The 19,392-nt window shown below is 34.4% G+C and overlaps 1 protein-coding gene across 3 annotated transcripts in view; it reads left to right on the top strand.

The window, feature by feature from the left end:
• Positions 1-18,551, top strand: part of LOC106869943 (QRFP-like peptide receptor) — a 57,240-nt gene extending 38,689 nt beyond the window's left edge. For all 3 annotated transcript variants that reach the window (XM_014915880.3, XM_052971349.2, XM_052971350.2), the window contains 3 exons: positions 3,663-3,758; positions 12,912-13,591; positions 16,593-18,551. In XM_014915880.3, coding sequence (XP_014771366.1) covers positions 3,663-3,758; positions 12,912-13,591; positions 16,593-17,039 — 1,223 coding nt within the window. In that variant the 3' untranslated portion in view covers positions 17,040-18,551. The remainder of the gene's footprint in view (positions 1-3,662; positions 3,759-12,911; positions 13,592-16,592) is intronic.
• Positions 18,552-19,392: the final 841 nt, after the last annotated feature.

The following is a 19,392-nucleotide window of genomic DNA, read 5'->3' as shown; positions in this document are numbered from 1 at the left end:
AATCGTTAGCATGCCGGAGAGCATACATAACGGCATTTCATCCGTCTTGACATCCTGAGTTCAAATACGCCGGGTTCGACTTCGTACACACACACACACACACCAAGTTTGCAGCATTACAGTCTTGTAAGAGTCATCATTGAATAAATTAATTTACTCTCCACTTGACATATTCGGTATCTGACATTAATTATTGAGATTCCCACCTTTTCTAACGGAAATGCTAATTAAAAATGTGTGTGAGCGTGAGATAGAAAGAGTGAGCGAGAGGGAGAGAGAGAGAGAGAGAGAGAAAGCCTTTATGGTTGGATGTATGTAATATCAGCGGCCCTTCCAGCCCAGTGAAGACAGAGTTTATACCTGTGTACAAGTATAAATTTCACGTATTCAACACCTGTTAATTTCCCTTTCGGCATCCTATTGATCCCACACTAACCTTCTATATTATACACAAAAGTGATTGTAAGTTACAAGTCTCATCTACATCAAACAGTTAAATACATGTATGTGTGTACGTGTGAGTGATGCCTGCGTGTACCTATCACACACACGCATACGTACAAACATACATCCATATATATATATATATATATATATATATACATATATATATATATGGTGGTTGACCACCTCCTGTACCTACACTTTAGCACCATCATGGTATCTGATGTGGCTTTTTAAACCAGTCAATGTTCTGAAAAGACACCCACATAGATTGCACCTCTGATTTGGACCACCAAGACTTATAGATAAGCTTGTGGGTGTGTGTATATACATTTATATATGTACATACATACATTCATACATACATTTATATATATATATATATATATATATATATATATATATACTAATATACTAATATATACTAATATATACTTTTGTTATTTACACCACCTGTCCTCGTCTGTTGTTATTTTTTGTATATTCTCCCATATATATATATATATATATATATATATATATATATATATATTAAATGTATACATTTTATATCTGATTGTACATGAAGACAACCAAGTCTTATCTGATGAAATACTCAATATAAATGTAGGTTATGGGATTATTTTTCATAGAATAGAGAGATTCTGAGGTTTCACCGTTTAGAGCCATCGTCAAACTATGAGCTTTATTGTTATTAATAACATTGATATGGATGTGTCTATCTTTTGGATTGAGCGCGATAAATTTCATGTAGGCAAAGTCTGTATAATTAACAGAATTTGATTTAATGTAGAATTATTTTCAGCGGTAATCCGTTTAGATATTACAACAATATTTGAGTAGATAAAACGAATTGAAAAAGAGGGAAGAAGAAAAGAAAGACGAAGAAGTAGAAGTGTATTAGTGTGGTAGGTATAAAGCTCTAGATATGGCATGTTGAACGGTAAATATTCGTACTGAATCAGATTTCTATAAGTTCAGTTCTTGGCTCGAACTGGCTGATGCGTGAAAATAAGCAAAGTTTAAAATATTTGTAGTATATTTAAGTTGAGATTAAGGCGGCGAGCTGGCAGAATCGCAAGCATGCTGAGTAAAATACTAAGCTCTGAGTTCAAATGCCGCCGAGTTCAAATGTACCAGTCGAGCAACTTAGGGTCGATGTAGTCGCCTTAATTCCCTGTTCTCGCTCGGAACATGCTGGTCTTATGCCGAAATTTGAAGCCAATATTTATTATTAATTTTCTCATTTCGTTGTGGTTTAATCGTTGAAATGCCGAACATAACGCCCTGGCTTCTTCTCATCTAATTTCGGATCCCTCTGGAGTTAAACTTTGCTTTCTCCTCTTCTGGAGTTGATAAATTAGAACACAGGTCACATAAAGGTCCTTGATAAAATGGACTCGTGCACACACCGAAATACCATTAATTCCGTCATCAATTTTGACCTAACTATTTATTTATTTATTTTTGTGCAGAATATTTTGCTTCTAATTTTAACAAACCTATTTATTTATCTGTTTATTAACTAAATATTTTTACTGTAGTTATCTGCATACTCCACCTTACCCCTACGGTGCCAGCCCCTCATACGTCCGCTTTATCCTTTATCCTCCCACACACCTTATATATTATCTATCACCCCACATTTCCCTCTCTGTTTAAAGTCTGCTTTTCTTCAATCAACTACCACCCTTCCCTTTCCTATGTTAACTGACCTCACTTCCCTACTCCCTCCTTCCCTTCACCATCAATGAATGCAGTATTTTGATGCAGCTAAATTTATCACAGTTTTACATTGTTCGTCTTTCCGTCTCTGTCTCTCTCTTTTTCTCATTTTCTGCTTACTCCATTTCTTTACCATCTCTGTTAAAATGTTGTTTCCTTCATGCATAGCTTCCCTTCATTCATTCTTTCTCCTCTTTCATTGTTTTCTTTTTTTTTTCTCCTTCACTTATTCCTTCAACCCTCACTTCATTTCGTACTCACTTTTTCTTCTTTTTATTCCCCTTTCTCTTCTAGTTTTTCCTTTTCCTTCTCTCTAACCTCCTACATTTCTTTCTACCTTTCTTCACCCTCCCTACCTTTCATTTTAACTCTGTAGTCCTTATCCTTTCTTCACACTCCTCATGTGCCCTCTAAAATTTTGCCCCTCCTTGCACTCGCATGTATTACAGCCACTTCAACTACTCTCACTATTGTCATAATCAAATGATATACATTTATATATCTCTGAGAGATATGGTTACAGAATGTAAAGAGCTGGAACTAACTACCGCAAGGTATTTTGTGCATCCCTCGTTTAAGCATGAGGGACTTAATACATTTTCTCCTACGACTCCTCCCTTATTTAAACATTTTCTCCTACGACCACGCTTCTGCTGGCCATCTTATGAAAAAATCCGATTAAGAATGTATAACCGAAAAAGAATTTTCGGAACGGGCATTTCAGCAGCAAAAATTCTTCAGTGGAAACCTCGATACATCCGCAAAACAATAGTTACAACTTCAGAAGACGCAAATGGCAAAAGAAGAGCAAATTTGGAGAAAACTCACCAGTTTGTTTCAATCGTGGGCTCCAAGTATGAATAACAACAACAACAACAACAACAACAATAATAATAATGGTTTCGGATTTTGCCACAAGGGTAGGCATTATTAGGAGGAGGAGGGGATGAGTCGATTACATCAACCTCAATCTTCCAGGAAAAAATTTGAACTCGGAACGTAGCGACGAGCGAAATACTACTTCGCATTTCGTCCAGCGCGCTGATGATTCTGCCAGCTCGCCGCCTTGAATAACAATAACAATCATAATAATAATAATAATAATAATAATCTCGGTGTGTTTATATCTTTGTAATTTAGCAATTACATCATTTATGTCTCTACATGTCATGAGAACTCTGAGCAATGTACGTGAGGATCATTATCGACAAAATCGCGAATATATTCTTTACATGACTTATTGAGTACATATTTTTTGTACATTTGTATGGGTTATGAGCATTTGTCTATTGTGCGAGTGTTCATGTATGTATGTATATATATATATATATATATATATATGTGTGTGTGTGTGTGTGTGTGTGTGTGTGTGTATATATATAAGCGTATGTATTTGAACACACACAGACACAGCACACACAGACACAGCACACACATACATACATACATATATGTCAAGAAATTATGTCAGTGTCACTTTTATTTATTTCCAGTCACTGTAGTGTGTATACCTATAGCAGTAAGCCAAAGTATATATAAAGTTTGGATGTTTGGAGAAGCTATGTGCAAATTCGCTGGATTTCTACAAGGTGAGTAAATTATATTAAGCATTCAAATTTGAGAATATAAAATTTATAAAACCATTCATTCTCTTCTACATTTTTTTTTTTTTTTCACATATTTTTGTCACTATATTTTGACCTTTCTGCAATTTGAAGGTAATGATTTATTTATCTGCTTACTTTTGCCCTTTAGCTTATAAAGTTAAAATATTTATATATACATATGTACATCATATATATATATGCATCTATCTATCTATCTATCTATCTATCTATCTATCTATCTATCTATACATACATACATACATACATACATACATACATACATACATACATACATACATATATGCGTATATGTGAGTGTGTGTGAACACATTCACAATATGTCTATGTGTGATTGTAGGAAAAGTCTATGAAGCCGTTACTGTGTATATGTAAATATGAATATACATACGTACGTGTGTATGCATGTGCGTGTGTATGTATGTATGTATTATACGTTTCTTACCTTACATTTTTTATAACTCTTTGAAATTTCCCTATAAGGAAAGAGCTGAACTCATAGAAAGAAGCAAGATTGACCACAGCAATTTCAATAAGAAAAACGATGAATTTTACATGTTGAATTTTACAAAAATATTCCCTATTTCAACTGCGCTGCCAACAGTGCGCGTTAGCTGTTTACCATGTTTTACAAGCCTAGCTTGGAATGATGGCAACTTATATACTTATTAAAGTAACCTAGTGCACCAGTAATAGGTATAAACTAATTTATAATCAGAGAAAAGAAACTGCAAGTTTCGAAGCATTTCTCTGTAAATATTCACATTCTAACTGATTTTGGAAGAAATATTCGCATATGCAGGAAAGCTGACATTGTACATAATTTTTCTTTTCTGTCTCAAACAATCATATCAGGCTCGTTATGTCTGCATTTGCCGGAAGTTATGATGGAAATGTTTCACCAATATTCCTTGTGTCGATAGGTACGTATGTTGTCAATAATAGGTTTCTTTCTCCATATTTATCGCAATGCCGTCTTTCGTACGAGTGACACCGTACTTCCTTCTATTACGGCCTGCGGAACATTCACTCCCATGTAATATGAATCACCCATGCCAATATACACAGAACTATGACTATGTCCAAAATTTAGATTTTTGTTGTTATATATATATATATGTTACGAAAATTAGAATGCAAGGACGAGTAAAGAAGTAAAAGATAAACATAGAATTGGTAAAAGTTTAACGTTCAAGAAATGATGGCAGGTGGGTGAGTGTTAGATATCTTGAACATTTCAAGTATTCATTCTTCTTCCCCCAAATAGTATAAACATAGGGAGAATAGGACGGAGAAAGAGAAATATGGAAATGCAAGAGTGTCCAAACGCCAATTCATGGTGAATGGGCAGAAGTATTAGACAACTGTGAGTCTAGTGCATATATATATATATATATATATATATATATATATATACACATATATATGTATACATATATATATATGCATATATATATGTATATATATATATATATGTATGTATGTATGTATACATTAACCTGGAAGTCGTGACCAAAGCTCGCCTATAAAATATGGATTACTAGTAATTTTAATTATGAGAAAAATTCTATACAAGCACTAAGGAGCATTAAGTACGATATCCCAATATCACAGTGAGATACGTTTTACTAGCACTAATGGTATCGGATAAGACACGACAGAGACTCTCCTGAAAGCTACTGACCAATGCCAAATTGACCTAATTTGTGTTGTCCACTAAATCATTGCCTGTCCTTATCGTTCAAACGAAAGACAGAAAGTTATCTTAATGTCACCTCAACGATTTGGCAGAGCGGGAATTTTTCACACGCCATGGAGTGAATTTTCTTCGTTTTCCACAAATATATATACAAAGATTGGCCTTCCAGCACAAGACACAGAAACTGAAGAAAAATGATAAGCAGTTTTCTATCGTTTCCTGAAGAAAACCTAAAATTTGTATATATGTATATAAATGAATAAAGAAAGAAATATATAACTACTATCTTCTGACTTATTTTTCTATCCTTAATAATATATCGCTAATATTAAATATGTGCGCGTGCATGTTCTATTAATGATGAGTGTGCATATATATATATATATATATATATATATATATATATATATATATATATATATATATATATATATATATATATATATACAGCGAGTGAGAGAGAGAGAGAAGTCTGCTCACATTCACAGATATTGATATAGGAAAATTAAAAAAGGATTTTATTATACGTTAGAAATTATAAGACTATCTCGAAACGAACATTTTCTATCTTAATACAAATAGCGTTTCGACAATTAACAATACTTTTACTGTTATGCGGAAGTATACTGAAAAATGGAAGGAATTACACTGACTGACAATATTGTAGTAAACACATTAATATATATCCACCCCGTCTGGAATGGGTATAACTGCAATGATACACAGAATACCCTTTATAGACAACAAAATTAGAACTTAGTAATTCCCGTATCTATAAATGTTGTTAAAGCCTCTGAGAAAGCATTTGTTCAATTTAGGTGTTTGTGTACATATTTTTAAAGATGTCATTTATTATATTACATGTAAGATAGGAAAGGTTCACTACTTCTCAGAAACCCCAGATGATCCTTTCTACTATAGGCACAAGTCCTGAAATCTTGGGATGGGGGATGCTCAATTATATCAACCCCACTACATGCTTGGTACTTATTTTGTCGACCCCGAAAGAAAGAAAGACAAGGTCGACCTCGATGGAATTTGAACTCAGAGAGTTAAGACAGACGTAATGTCACGAAGCATTTTATCCGGGGTGTTAACGGTTCTACCGGCTCGCTGCCTTGGAAAACCTAAATAATGGTTTCAAGTTTTGGCACAAAGTGAAGAATTCTAGGGGAAGTGGTATGTTGATATCACCGACCCCAGTGTTCGACTGGTACTTATTTCATCGACCCCGAAAGGATAAAAGGCTAAGACGGCTTCGCCCGAATTTGAACAGAGAATCTAACGACAGAGGAAATACCAGCCCGCCGCCTTAGAAAACCGAAATAATCCTTTCTATTATAGGCACAAGGCCTGAAATTTGCGGGGAGGAGCTAAGTCGATTACATCGACCCTAGTGCGTAACTAGTACTTATTTAATCGACTCCAAAAGGATGAAAAGCAAAGTTGACCTCGGCGGAATTTGAACTCAGAACGCAGCGACGGGTGATATACCTGTAAGCATTTCACCCGACGTGCTAACGGTTCAGCCAGCTCACAGCCTTAGAAAATCTAAATAATTACAAGTGTAACACAAATAGTATTTATTGTTTCTAATAGAGATACAAAGTTTGAAACTTGAGGGAATGGTTAATCGATTAAATTGATCCCCGATTTCACTGCTAATTAACCCCAGCAGCGGGATTTTAACTTATAGCGTAAGGAGGAATTTTTCCGATACTCTAACGATTCTGTCAACAATTGCAACAACAACGATAAAATTTATAATAATAATAATGATTTCAAATTTTTGTCACAAGGGCAGCTTGTGGGAGGGGATTAAGTCGATTATATCGACCCCACTTTTTCACTGGTGCTTAATTTATCGACCCCGAAAGGATGAAAGACAGAGTTGACCTCAGCAGAATTTGAACTCAGAACGTAGCGGCCGACGAAATACGGCTAGGTATTTCGTCTAGCGATATTTCGTCTGCGGCTACGTTCTGAGTTCAAATTCAGCTGAGGTCGACTTTTCATCCATTCGGGGTCGATAAAATAAGTACCAGTTGAATTTAATCAACTCATCCCCTCCCCCAAAATTGCTGTCAATTTGTGGCAAAATTTGAGACCTTTATTACTATTATTATTATTATTATTATTATTATTATTATTATTATTATTATTATTGTTATTATTATTATTAAAAAAAGGATAATGAGGTTGATGATAAGGATGAAGATAATGAAGATGATGATGACTTGTAACAGGGATACAAGACCTGAGATATAGGAGAAGGAATAGTTGATTATATCGACAACAGTAACTGATTGACAATTTATTTTATCGACTTCAAAGATGAAAGATATATTTGATAAAATATGAATTTAAAAAATGTCGTTGCCATAGATACAAATATAAAATGGCACAATACAATAGTAAAAGACGAAAAATGTACGTCAGAAGCCAGAAGCAAATTGATTGAACGGCAAATATGTACAGTGGCCTACTTCTGTAACACGAAATTAATACATGAATTCTGATGTAGAACTTGACCACTATAAAAGAGGTAGTACAGAAGCTGAATGTAATTTATATCCTGGTGATAAAACTGACAGAGTCTATAAATCTTCATTATGGATTTAAGAACATTATTGTTCCAAACTGCGAAATCTTGTCAGGTAATATGAAAAATTTTATAATAAAAATTACAAAACTAAAACATAGTCGTGTTTTTAATGTAACATATATATATATATATATATATATATATATGGGAGAATATACAAATAATAACAACAGACGAGGACAGGTGGTGTAAATAACAAAAGTATATATTAGTATGACGCTCGGGAATACGGAAAGTCTTTGACGTTTCGAGCTACGCTCTTCAACAGAAAGAATAGTGTTCAGTCAACGGTCAATCATAATAATGGCCGATCATAACAATGGCTGACCGGAAGTTAATGCATGTATGAATGTATACATGCATGTATATATATATATATGTGTGTGTATATTATATGCACTTACATATATATATGCACTTACATATATATATATATATATATATATATATATATATATATATATATATATATATATATATATATATATATATATATATATATATATATATATGCCTGCTGTGACATCTATTTTAATCTTCATAGGATCAGAGAATCGTTTCAAAACTTCACACAAAAGCATCTCTTGATAATAATGCATAACTTCACCTGTGTATCTGAAGACTTAATCGATGCAAGCATATGCTCGAGGTGTGAAGAACGTAACATTTGACAGACAGAAAGGTTCCTTACAACAATGCAACTTAAAATACGAGAATACAGATAAACAAGCATCAATAAACATATAGATGCGCGTGCCGGTAAGAAAAAGAACAAAGATTGCGATTTTTCTTTTATACCATCTGAGAGATTACATACTTAGGCAACAAGGCAGCAACAATGAGATGACTTTCATAACCAATATCCAAACACCTTTGAATACTTGTAGCAGAGAAAAGGGGGGCAGCCTCCCCCCCCCACCAACACTACTGCAACGTTTGCTAAATATTACTACAATTCTTACTAGTTAGACCGACATCTACAGCCACTGATAATCCCACTCCCGCTCCTGCTTCAGACAGCTGTATCTGTGTAATTCTCATTAGCAGCCACGAGGTTACTCAGCAACAGTCAGAAGGGAACGAAAAACCAGTTCTGTTTGATTTCCTGAATGAAAAAAACATGTGAACTTCCAAAACTTATATTATGAAAGATTAATTTCATTTAATTTATGTCAATACATTGTCAGCATTGCTACATCGCTCTCTTAAAGTGATTGAAATCGGCAGCTTATTTGGATAAAAGTTTCAATATTTTCTGACTTTTTTTCCATGATAAGGTTCTTAGAGCATTTTCATCAAACATCTGACCCCACAAGCTGTTAGTATGTGTAGGTCTTAGAAAGTAAGTCTGAAAACGCTTTGGAACATCAGCATACCGACAAGGCACCATTTAGTTCGTAATAGACTTCCATTTAATTTTCCATGATTAAAATGACAATCATAAACTAATTATCGACATAGCAATGCATAATATTGTACAGAAAACAATTGAGAATTTTAGGGACTTATTGATCAAGTTGTTGAACTAAAAACATTTTCGCACTAACGGAATGTAATTAGAAAACTAGAATGATTACCAATAACTTGTTTAAACATATTGGCAGATTACCTATTAAGATAGGGCACGTTAAGGCATTTTTACGCAGCATTTATTGAGCTTTAACTTCTTTTTTTAAACTTGAACATCGGATACATTTGTTAAGATATATTCAATTCTTATTTTAAGAACAGAAGCGCAAACTATTGATGCATTTGTCAAACCATAAATAAAATAATGATAATAAGAATAGTAATAATAATAATAATAATAATAATAATAATAATAATAATAATTCGGCGAGAAATGGAAGAAAATTTGAAGAAAGAAGAAAAAAAACAACATAATAATAATAATAATAATGATAATAACGATGATGATGATGATGATGATAATGATGATGATGATGATGATGATGATGATGATAATGCCCTGACGCCGTATCAAGCAGTGGCTTTCATGGCTTCTTGTCTTAACTGATTGGAAGTGTTAACATATACATGTTTTGTTTTTGTATAAAAGATGGGCAACAGCAAATATTCTGCTCAATACTACAGAATCGTTTGTTAGTTGCTTGATCTTAACCAGGAGAGCATGTCCTTTGCTGTCTGACAATATATGCATCTCTGATCATAAGCAGGAGTAGTTGGGGAGATTCATAGTTATGTGGTGAGAAGGATTCTTTGGGGTTTGAATAAGTCATCCTTGGAAACACGAGTGTCTCGTTCGTCATCCTTAAAGAATTCATTCATCATTCTTGACATGAAGAAAAGAGAAGTTGGAAATGTGCTAATAAGTATACATAGTATGCAAAATATGTAAACACATGTGTGATGCTGTTCTCTTAATACAGGAAAACCTCTAACCGAGGTCCAATCAAAGAATCCCCCAGATCCAGAATCGTCCTAATGATCAAGAGCACAAGCTCTCGTCGAACTGCTGTTCTCAAATCTGGAAATGAAGACAACCAGAATATGGATACTAAACAGACATTATAGCTAGAATAATAGAATAATAGAATAATAGCTAGAATAATAAAAGCTTTGAAAATGATAGGGAATAATTCAGTGGAATACATTATCCAATACTCGGAGGTTACTCGTATAAAATACATAAAGAAAATAGCAGCACAATGCGTTGTACATATATCAGAAATCTTAGTACAAAAAAAAAGTTTGCTTGATCAATGAAAGCAGCAATTAAAAATAAATCTATTGAAAAAATAATAGCCAACATCATCAACAACAAAAACGATAACAATACCAATGCCTGCCGCCATCTTGAGTACAAGTATGTCAAGAGTGATATATATATATATATATATATATATATATATATATATATATATATATATATATATATACACTGCTCTTCATATAACTAATATGGGCAAACAAGCTTAATTGTATATCATTCCAGTATCCAAGATCTTGAATCTGCTACGCTTTTATAGAATATAACTTAAAGTATGAATAAACAAAAGTAAAAGCGAACATAATGGATATTGTCATTAGGATGACGAACATTATGATGTATGAACATTAATCGATGTATCATATCCATCTTGACAATGACATCAAACGGAAAAGAGAAAGTAGTTTAAATGACTTTCATCAAATGATGAATAGTCAAGCAATAGCTCTAAATCGTTTTTTATATAATGATGATGATAATGATAATGATAATAATAGTAATAATAATAATAATAATAATAATAATAATAATAATAATAATAATAATAATAATAATAATAATAATAATCCTTTCTACTATAGGCACAAAACGCGCAATTTGGTGGAAGGCTTGTTCATTACATCAACCTATGTATTCCACTTATTTATTGTCTTCGAAAGGATAAAAAAGTCTACCTCGGTGAAAATTTAATTCAGAATGTGAAGATTATCGAAATGTCGCTATGTATTTGGTCCGGCGTGCAAACGATTTAATCTGATCGTAATAATAATAATAATAATAATAATAATAATAATAATAATAATAATAATAATAATAATAATAATAATAATAATAATTAATTTAAAAGATTCACTCGGAAAAATAGATGAAGACAACGTAAAAACTTACCAACATAAAATCAGTATCGTGTCTACGTGTGTAGCCGTATAGCCATTTTTCATAATTATAATAATAATCTTGGTATAAAAGATGGGCTACAGCAAATATTCTGCTGAATACACAGATTTGCCTGTCAGATGCTTGACTCTAACCAACTGACGATATGTGCATCTCTGATCACGAACAGGTGTAGTGGTGGAGCAACATAGTCATGTATTGGGGTTTGAATAATTCATCCCTGAAAATATGGGTGTTTCGTTCATTATCCGAAAGCAACCCTTATTGAGGGACCTTTTGAGCGGGACGGGCTGCACGACCTGAAGAAAATTCTAATTGGGCCTCCACCTGCAAAGTCATGCGTTGTTTATCTTAATATCAGGTCGCCATATCACGCACATATGATTGTCATGCAGACGGGTTGTCATGATATGCATATTGAGCTTCGTATATTCTTAGCCCTGCGTTACTTTGACGGCGTGTACAAAAAGAACAAGGCAATGTTATCATGCTTTCTACCGATTCTGCCATCCTGAAAACTACTACTACTACTACTACTGCTGCTGCTGCTGCTGCTGCTGCTGCTGCTACTACTACTACTACTACTGCTGCTGCTGCTGCTGCTGCTACTACTACTACTGATGATGATGATGATGATGATGATGATGATGAGGAGGATGATGATGATGATGTTATTTGGAAAATAGGAATATAGCCACAAAATAACCATAGATTTGACGATTATAACTTTGATGAGGTTGATACTGATGATGATTGTGCGACAAAGTTTATAAAAATGGTTCCACATTTTGGCACAAGGCCAGTTATTTTATGAGAGGGGCCCCAGCTGATTACATGGACCCAAGAGCTCAACTTGTATTCATTTTATCGACACTGAAATGAAGAAAGGTAAAGTCGACTTCGGCGGAATTCGAACACTGCATGTAAAGAGTCGGGTGAAATGCCGGTAAGCATTTTGTCCAAAATACTAACAATAGATCTTTTAATAACAATAACGAGTGTGATAAGAGTTCATGTGGTTGGTAATAATCGATATGAAGCCATTGATGACGATCAAGATAATGATGATGGCGGTGGTGATAATAATGGTGGATGTGATGGGGGAGGATGCAAAATGTCTATCCTTATTTTTGAAAGGTTGTTGTATTTTTTTCTTAAATAACGAATGTTTCTTTTTCATTTCAGGCTTGGCTGTAGTAGCCAGTATATTCACCATCTCTATCTTGAGTCTGGATCGCCTGCTCGCCATCAAATACCCGATGATATTCAGACGATTGTGTACTACCCGGATAGCTGTACGCCTGACGATCTTCATTTGGTTGTCGTCTGTTTGTATCATGTCACCGATGCTACACGTTAAAAAACTCACATCATTTCCAATACCAAACAAGACGCTGTACTTTTGTCACGAAATTTGGGCCAGTTTAAAACAGCGGATACTATATGACTTATGCCTGTTTCTCATAATATATATATTCCCAGGTATCATAACGACAACATCCTATTCGTTGATAGGATGGAGATTACTCACCGAAGATTCTCATTTGAAGAGAAAAGATTCATCGGTCAGTAAAGGTATTTCAAATAACGTAATGAGTGGCCGAAGACGTGTGGCGAAAATGCTGATCGTTTTGGCAGCTTTGTTTCTCTTTTGTTGGTCACCTTACCACATAATCAATGTGTACTTAGACTTCGAATTGACCCAAAGCAAAAACTTTACTCATATACTCTCCTATACTATTTTACTGGGACACTTTAACAGTGCTTTAAACCCCATCTTGTACTTCTACGGGAGTAAAACTTTCAGACGAGCGGCACTGCGCATAATCAGATGTCAGAAGGTACGATCGACACTCCGTGGGCCTGTGAGTATATACACCTTTACTACTACTACTACTACTACTACTAATAATAATAATAATAATAATAATAATAATAATAATAATAATAATCATTATTTCTACTATAGGCACAAGGCCTGAACTTTTGTGGGAGAGTGTAATCAAGATTAACTGCTACTTATTTCATCGACCCCAAAAAAGATGACTGGTAAAGTCGGCTTCGGCGAAACTTGAACTCAGAACGTAAAGTGCCGGAAGAAATGCCGCTAAACATATTGTGCAACGCGTTATCGATTCGACCGCAAAAGGGGATGAAAGGCAGAGTCGACCTTGACTGATCTTGACCTGAGAATGTAAAGAGCTGGAAGTAATCCTTGTGTTGGAAGTATTTTGCCCAACATTTTGACGATTTTGCCAATCTCCCACCCTTAAATAGACAGATAGACAGACAGACAGAAAGATAGATATTTATAAGATTTATTCATTCCATGTTTATCTCTTTCATTGCTTACAATGTTCTCTCCCTCTCTCTCTCTATCTCTCTCTCTCTCTCTCTCTCTCTCTCCCTCTCTCTCACACACACACACACACACACACACACACACACACTCCAGGTTTGATTTCTTTATTACACAAATATCACATAAAAATTTTGCAATTGAACATAAGGCGTCCAAAAAATAGGGGATTTTCTTCATGCGGAAGTGCTATGAAGATAACGGCACCTTCTAAAACTTTTTCTTATTTTTATTGCTGCTCTCTTTCTTACGGTTTTTGAAGTTCTTTGAGATAGAAAGCCCCCGAGTGGTTTTCACAAGAAACCAACAAGCCATCTACCAGCTCGACTTCTAGTACCGCGGTCTCACAAATCGTATTTCCGCATCCCTCTCTGGACATTGTTCAGGAATGGCTTTGTAGTATTGATGGGTCTTTGTAAATTCATACCGAACCTTAACTATATATCATTCCTCCTCATTTCAGTACTTACATCCTGCTTATGTACAACAAAGGCGACAACGAACCGGAGGTTAGAGTCACTGACAATAACTCTAAATATTAACCTCATATTATGTTATACAATGCGCTATGATACAAGTCCATAGGTAGATGTGGATCTTGAGACTTTAGCTTATCGCTTGGCCTCGCCCTTAGTCCCAAAATGCAGTCAAGCCTCACTCAGTAGGCAAGACACTGCCACACACATCATCATGTGTTTGCTTTTATTCGTGTTCGAAGACACACGGAAGTCACCACATCCTGTTTTGATTTGTATACTCTTCAAGAAAATCTTCGAGCAAATAATTGTGCGTGACATAAACAGAAATACAATCAACAATGCTGTTGTGAGCGCTGGCAAACGTGTAGAAAATAAGTTATTAATGTTTAAGTATTGAATATTGATGACTTGGTTGTTTTATAATGACCGCTTGTGATTTCGCAGAATGTGCATTGTCTGCGCTATGCTATTTCATTTTGTCGTTCTTATGGAGTATGTGTTTATGTAAGCTGCGTTATTTTGTTACATGGCTGTTATATCGAATAGCGTTCTGTGAAGCACGTGTAATGTTTAACGGATTAAGCTGTGCTATCAGCTGAAAAGGATGCGGACGATTATCTCTTTGTATCGGTTGCATTATCTGTTCTTTGCTTCTTTCATTATTTTATTTTGGTTCTTTGCATTTAAAATCAATCCTTTTGTTCCTACTTTTAGTCAAAATCTTCTGGATCACAGTTCGCCTGCACTCTAGGTTTTTCTTTTTTCTTTCTTTCTTTCTTTTTTTGGTAGTGAAGTTTTGCAGTCTATTTTCCTTGGAATGTTTTCCTTTCTCTCTATTTTATTCATATATTTTAATTCCGTTCAGATCTTCCCTTTCGTGCTTTCTTAACTTTTCAGTCGTGTTGACATTATGTAAAACTTTTGTTTCTGTTTACTTAACTTTGCACGTTTTTGTTTCTTTATAAAGAGAGAAATTATGTTTTCATCTTGCATTCTTCATATCTTCTTATTATGCTAATCAATTTCCTTTTATTTTATGCTAATCAATTTCCTTTTATTTTATGCTAATCAATTTCCTTTTATTTTATGCTAATCAATTTCCTCTTATTTGCTTCTAAGTAATTTTCGTCATACTATTGATATCTTGTAGTAGTTTTTATTTTTATTGACTCCCGTTTTAATTCTGTTGGGGTATTTCAGCGTTACGTAGGTATGATGGCTTCGAAATGTTGTTAGTAACTTGCTATCTTTTTTCTGTCTAATTCACTTAACTCTCAGTTTTAAAATATTTAAGTAGGAGTTTATGATTGGGATGGCTATACTACTTTTAGCTATAATCTAATTTCTAGCATAAAATTCAGTTTTTAATTTTGGTTTGACTTTTGTGTAGAATTTCTTTTTTAATTCTCTCCATCATTTGTGTTATTTTTTTTATAAGTTTCATTTATTCCGAAGAAAGAATTTTTATCTGTGATACTGGTCTAATCCTATAATGTTGGTGTAGTATCTAATTTAATGTTCTCAGTTTTAGATAATTCACCTGTTCTTGTAGCTGCATTGGTACATTTATTTAACATCATACTCATTTTTATATCTTAATTTATGAACAATTTCAGTAGGTTTTCTGAATGGATATCTCTACTTGTAAATGTTTGTTCAGCTATTCACAAAGTGGAAATACATTATTGTTTACTCGTAAAGTGTGTAGAGTTTGTCAGTATAATTTATAGCCATTAACGGGAACTTTCAAAACATTTGTTAATAGGCCCGACCGGGGATACACAAAAGAGTAGAAATAATAAAGGATTTCTCTTACGAATACAGTGCTAGTTTAATCGCCTTCTCTTGCCTTTCTTGGGGCTTGTTCTTTTTTTCCATTTCGACTTGACAGGATTCATATATTTTGTTAGTATTGGATCTAAGAATGTTTTTCTTAAAACAAGCTTAAAATTTAAAAAGAAAATGAAAATTCATCATTATCAGTCATGTTTTCATCTTTATAATACCTTCTCTCTTTTTTTCTCTTAGGTCCATGTCGTTGTTCGCTACACGAAGAAAAACGAGGGTAACATTGGCATACAACAAAACCCAGTGGTGAAGGTTCTATCTAGATCATACTCTTCAAGTCGATCTAGCAGCAGTTTTCTTTATTCGCGTTCGAGCAGTATAAAATCACCAACCCATAGAGAAAATATGAAGGAGTTAAACAGCATTCAGAAGCGATACGATTCAGTAAGTTGGTCAAAACGTCCGATTTGGTCAAATGATGATCCAATTATCGACACAAAATACGCATGTGCTGACTATACACACAGATCGACAGCGATGTGCCAGCGTGTTATTGCGAAACATCGACGGGAGATTCTTCAACATTCTTTAAGCATCCCGACAACCATCAACGAAGAAAGCATCAGGAGCTGTTCGTGCTCTCCTACAATGAACGCTGCTTCAAATAATGCCAGTAGCGAGAATTGAATGGTTGTTCGATAGACTCACCGATAGGGGGCTCAATTATGGAGCGACAAAAAAAAATAAGGGAAAATAACGATAAACAGGAATCCGACACAGAAAGTCTGATTTTAACTGCACAAGACCAATGACAAACGAAACGAACAAAAATAAATCGACTAGAACTAAAAAGATACAGAGTGAGTGCAGACTCTGAAAATTGCGTATTGAGACGGTTGGCCATGTCCTCTCCGTTTGACCAGTCCAGATTTATTCAGAATCACGATCGAAGCCGGTAGCTATGTCCACTGAGAATATAGTGACATTTCAACGTGACAAAATATAAATAGTTTAAACATGTACAAAACATGGTGCATGACAATGGCTTGGTGACAATCACCTGAGATTTGCTTGTCTACACTGACAAGGAGATCAAGGAAAACCGACCAGATATAATAATCAAAGACTTCAAAGAAAATGTCTACACACTGATAGACCGGCATCCCGGTAATTCTTTTTTTGTTTTCTTTTACCAAAACATTGCTCGAAAGGAGGTTGAGAAACTATCAAAACAAAAAAATTTGAAATATGCAACATGTAGGCATGAAAGAAGACATTACCAATAATAACTGAAGTGCAATGTTTGATAAATATCCATGGGCAAAAGCATACAAACCGTACTATGGCTCGATAAGTTATACGCCATGTATATAATATAGGCCTACAAGTCACAGCATACATCCTACGTAAGGTACTTTCATTTCAATGTCTCAGTACAAAGTGTAACTTCTATATATACAACATTTCTCAATACAGTGAACATCAATTAAAATTAAACCATTCACACAGCCTCTAAAGTACATAATCAGCACCCATTAATCAATACAACACATACACCTATATATGCCATACCTGACATTGTAACACCGAAAAGTCACACACCTCAAATCATACACAGCTGCAATTCTTTAATATTACCAATCTACACATTTTATTCAATCACTTCTCGTCACAAAATCAAATAACAAAAGTCATACGTTGCTTTCAAAATAAGAGAAACCAATTCACAAATTAAAACATACCTCAATGCTAGTTCTCTACACGACGGATGAAACGTTACAATATTATCAGAAACAACTTTAAAGTTCCTACAACAATGCAAAATTGCTGTAGCATGAAAACACAATTTTACATTCCCAGAAAGAAGTAAAGTGCGCACTTCATAAATAAGGATGTGCACGTGCTGGAACAGTAGAAGCTCGCATGAAACTGTTAACAACAACAATAATAATAATAATAATAATAATAACAATAATAATAATAATAATAATAATAAAGGCTCTCGGCCGTCAGATTTGAGTTGGATTATTTAGTCCACACCAGAATTTAGTTTCACCAGCATTCAAGCACAAAAGACACATTTCCATTAAAGTGGGCCACAGTTCTATTGGTGAATTTTGGTAACAAAATCTTGACCTCCTTCAAATATTCTATACAAGAAAAGTAGCAAAAATAACTCTATAAAAAAAATTGTCCACCTTCCCGGTGTTTTTCCAGTTTGTTTCTATTGTATATAAATATATATATATATACATACATATATATATATATATATATATATATATAATGGTTAAAGAGGACAACACACGTTAAGGTAAGACAAACATCTCAAGTCATATACGTTATTATTATTATTATTATTATTATTATTATTATTATTATTATTATTATTATGACTTGAGATGATTGTCTTGCCTTAACGTCTGTTGTCCTTTTTAACAATTATATATCCGCTGCATCGGAAATCTACAATCGTTCCATAATTCCCGTCTCGGCTATGAGCTTGGGGCCCCGGTAATCCGTTACAGCACTTACCCAGCGTACCTGGTCATTTAGACCACCTGTGAACTAAACCCCGATATTTTACATACATATATGTGTGTGTGTGTGTGTGTGTGTGTGTGTGTGTGTGTGTGTGTGTGTGTGTGTGTGTATGTTTGTAGAAAATGAAGGAGTATTGCTTTTCACGTGTATGATTTGTGGGAAGAAATGCTTGAGTCGTGCAGGCCTGGTCAGCCATCAGAGAAGCCACAGCAATGAAACCCTAGTAAACTGTGATACGGCTATTGTTTAAAACAGAACATGTGCAACTTGTGGAAAGATGTGCTTTCAGCTGGAGGACTGAAAAGTCATGTCAAAAGACTTCATACTGTGGTATCTGTTTCTGCTGCCAGCCAGCACATTGTGCATTGTGCAATAGAATGTGCAAATCTTTGGCCGGGCTCAAGAGTCATACAAGGACCGAGTCATACAAGGAACTCACATTACATCATCAATGACTCCTTTTAATGATTCCTTTTAGCAATGGTTTTGCTCGTTT

The sequence above is a fragment of the Octopus bimaculoides genome, chromosome 10 (assembly GCF_046866305.1).
Source record: "Octopus bimaculoides isolate indiv1 chromosome 10, ASM4686630v1, whole genome shotgun sequence".
In the NCBI taxonomy this organism is placed as follows: Eukaryota; Metazoa; Mollusca; class Cephalopoda; order Octopoda; family Octopodidae; genus Octopus; species Octopus bimaculoides.
This window is presented reverse-complemented; position numbering and strand designations above follow the sequence as displayed.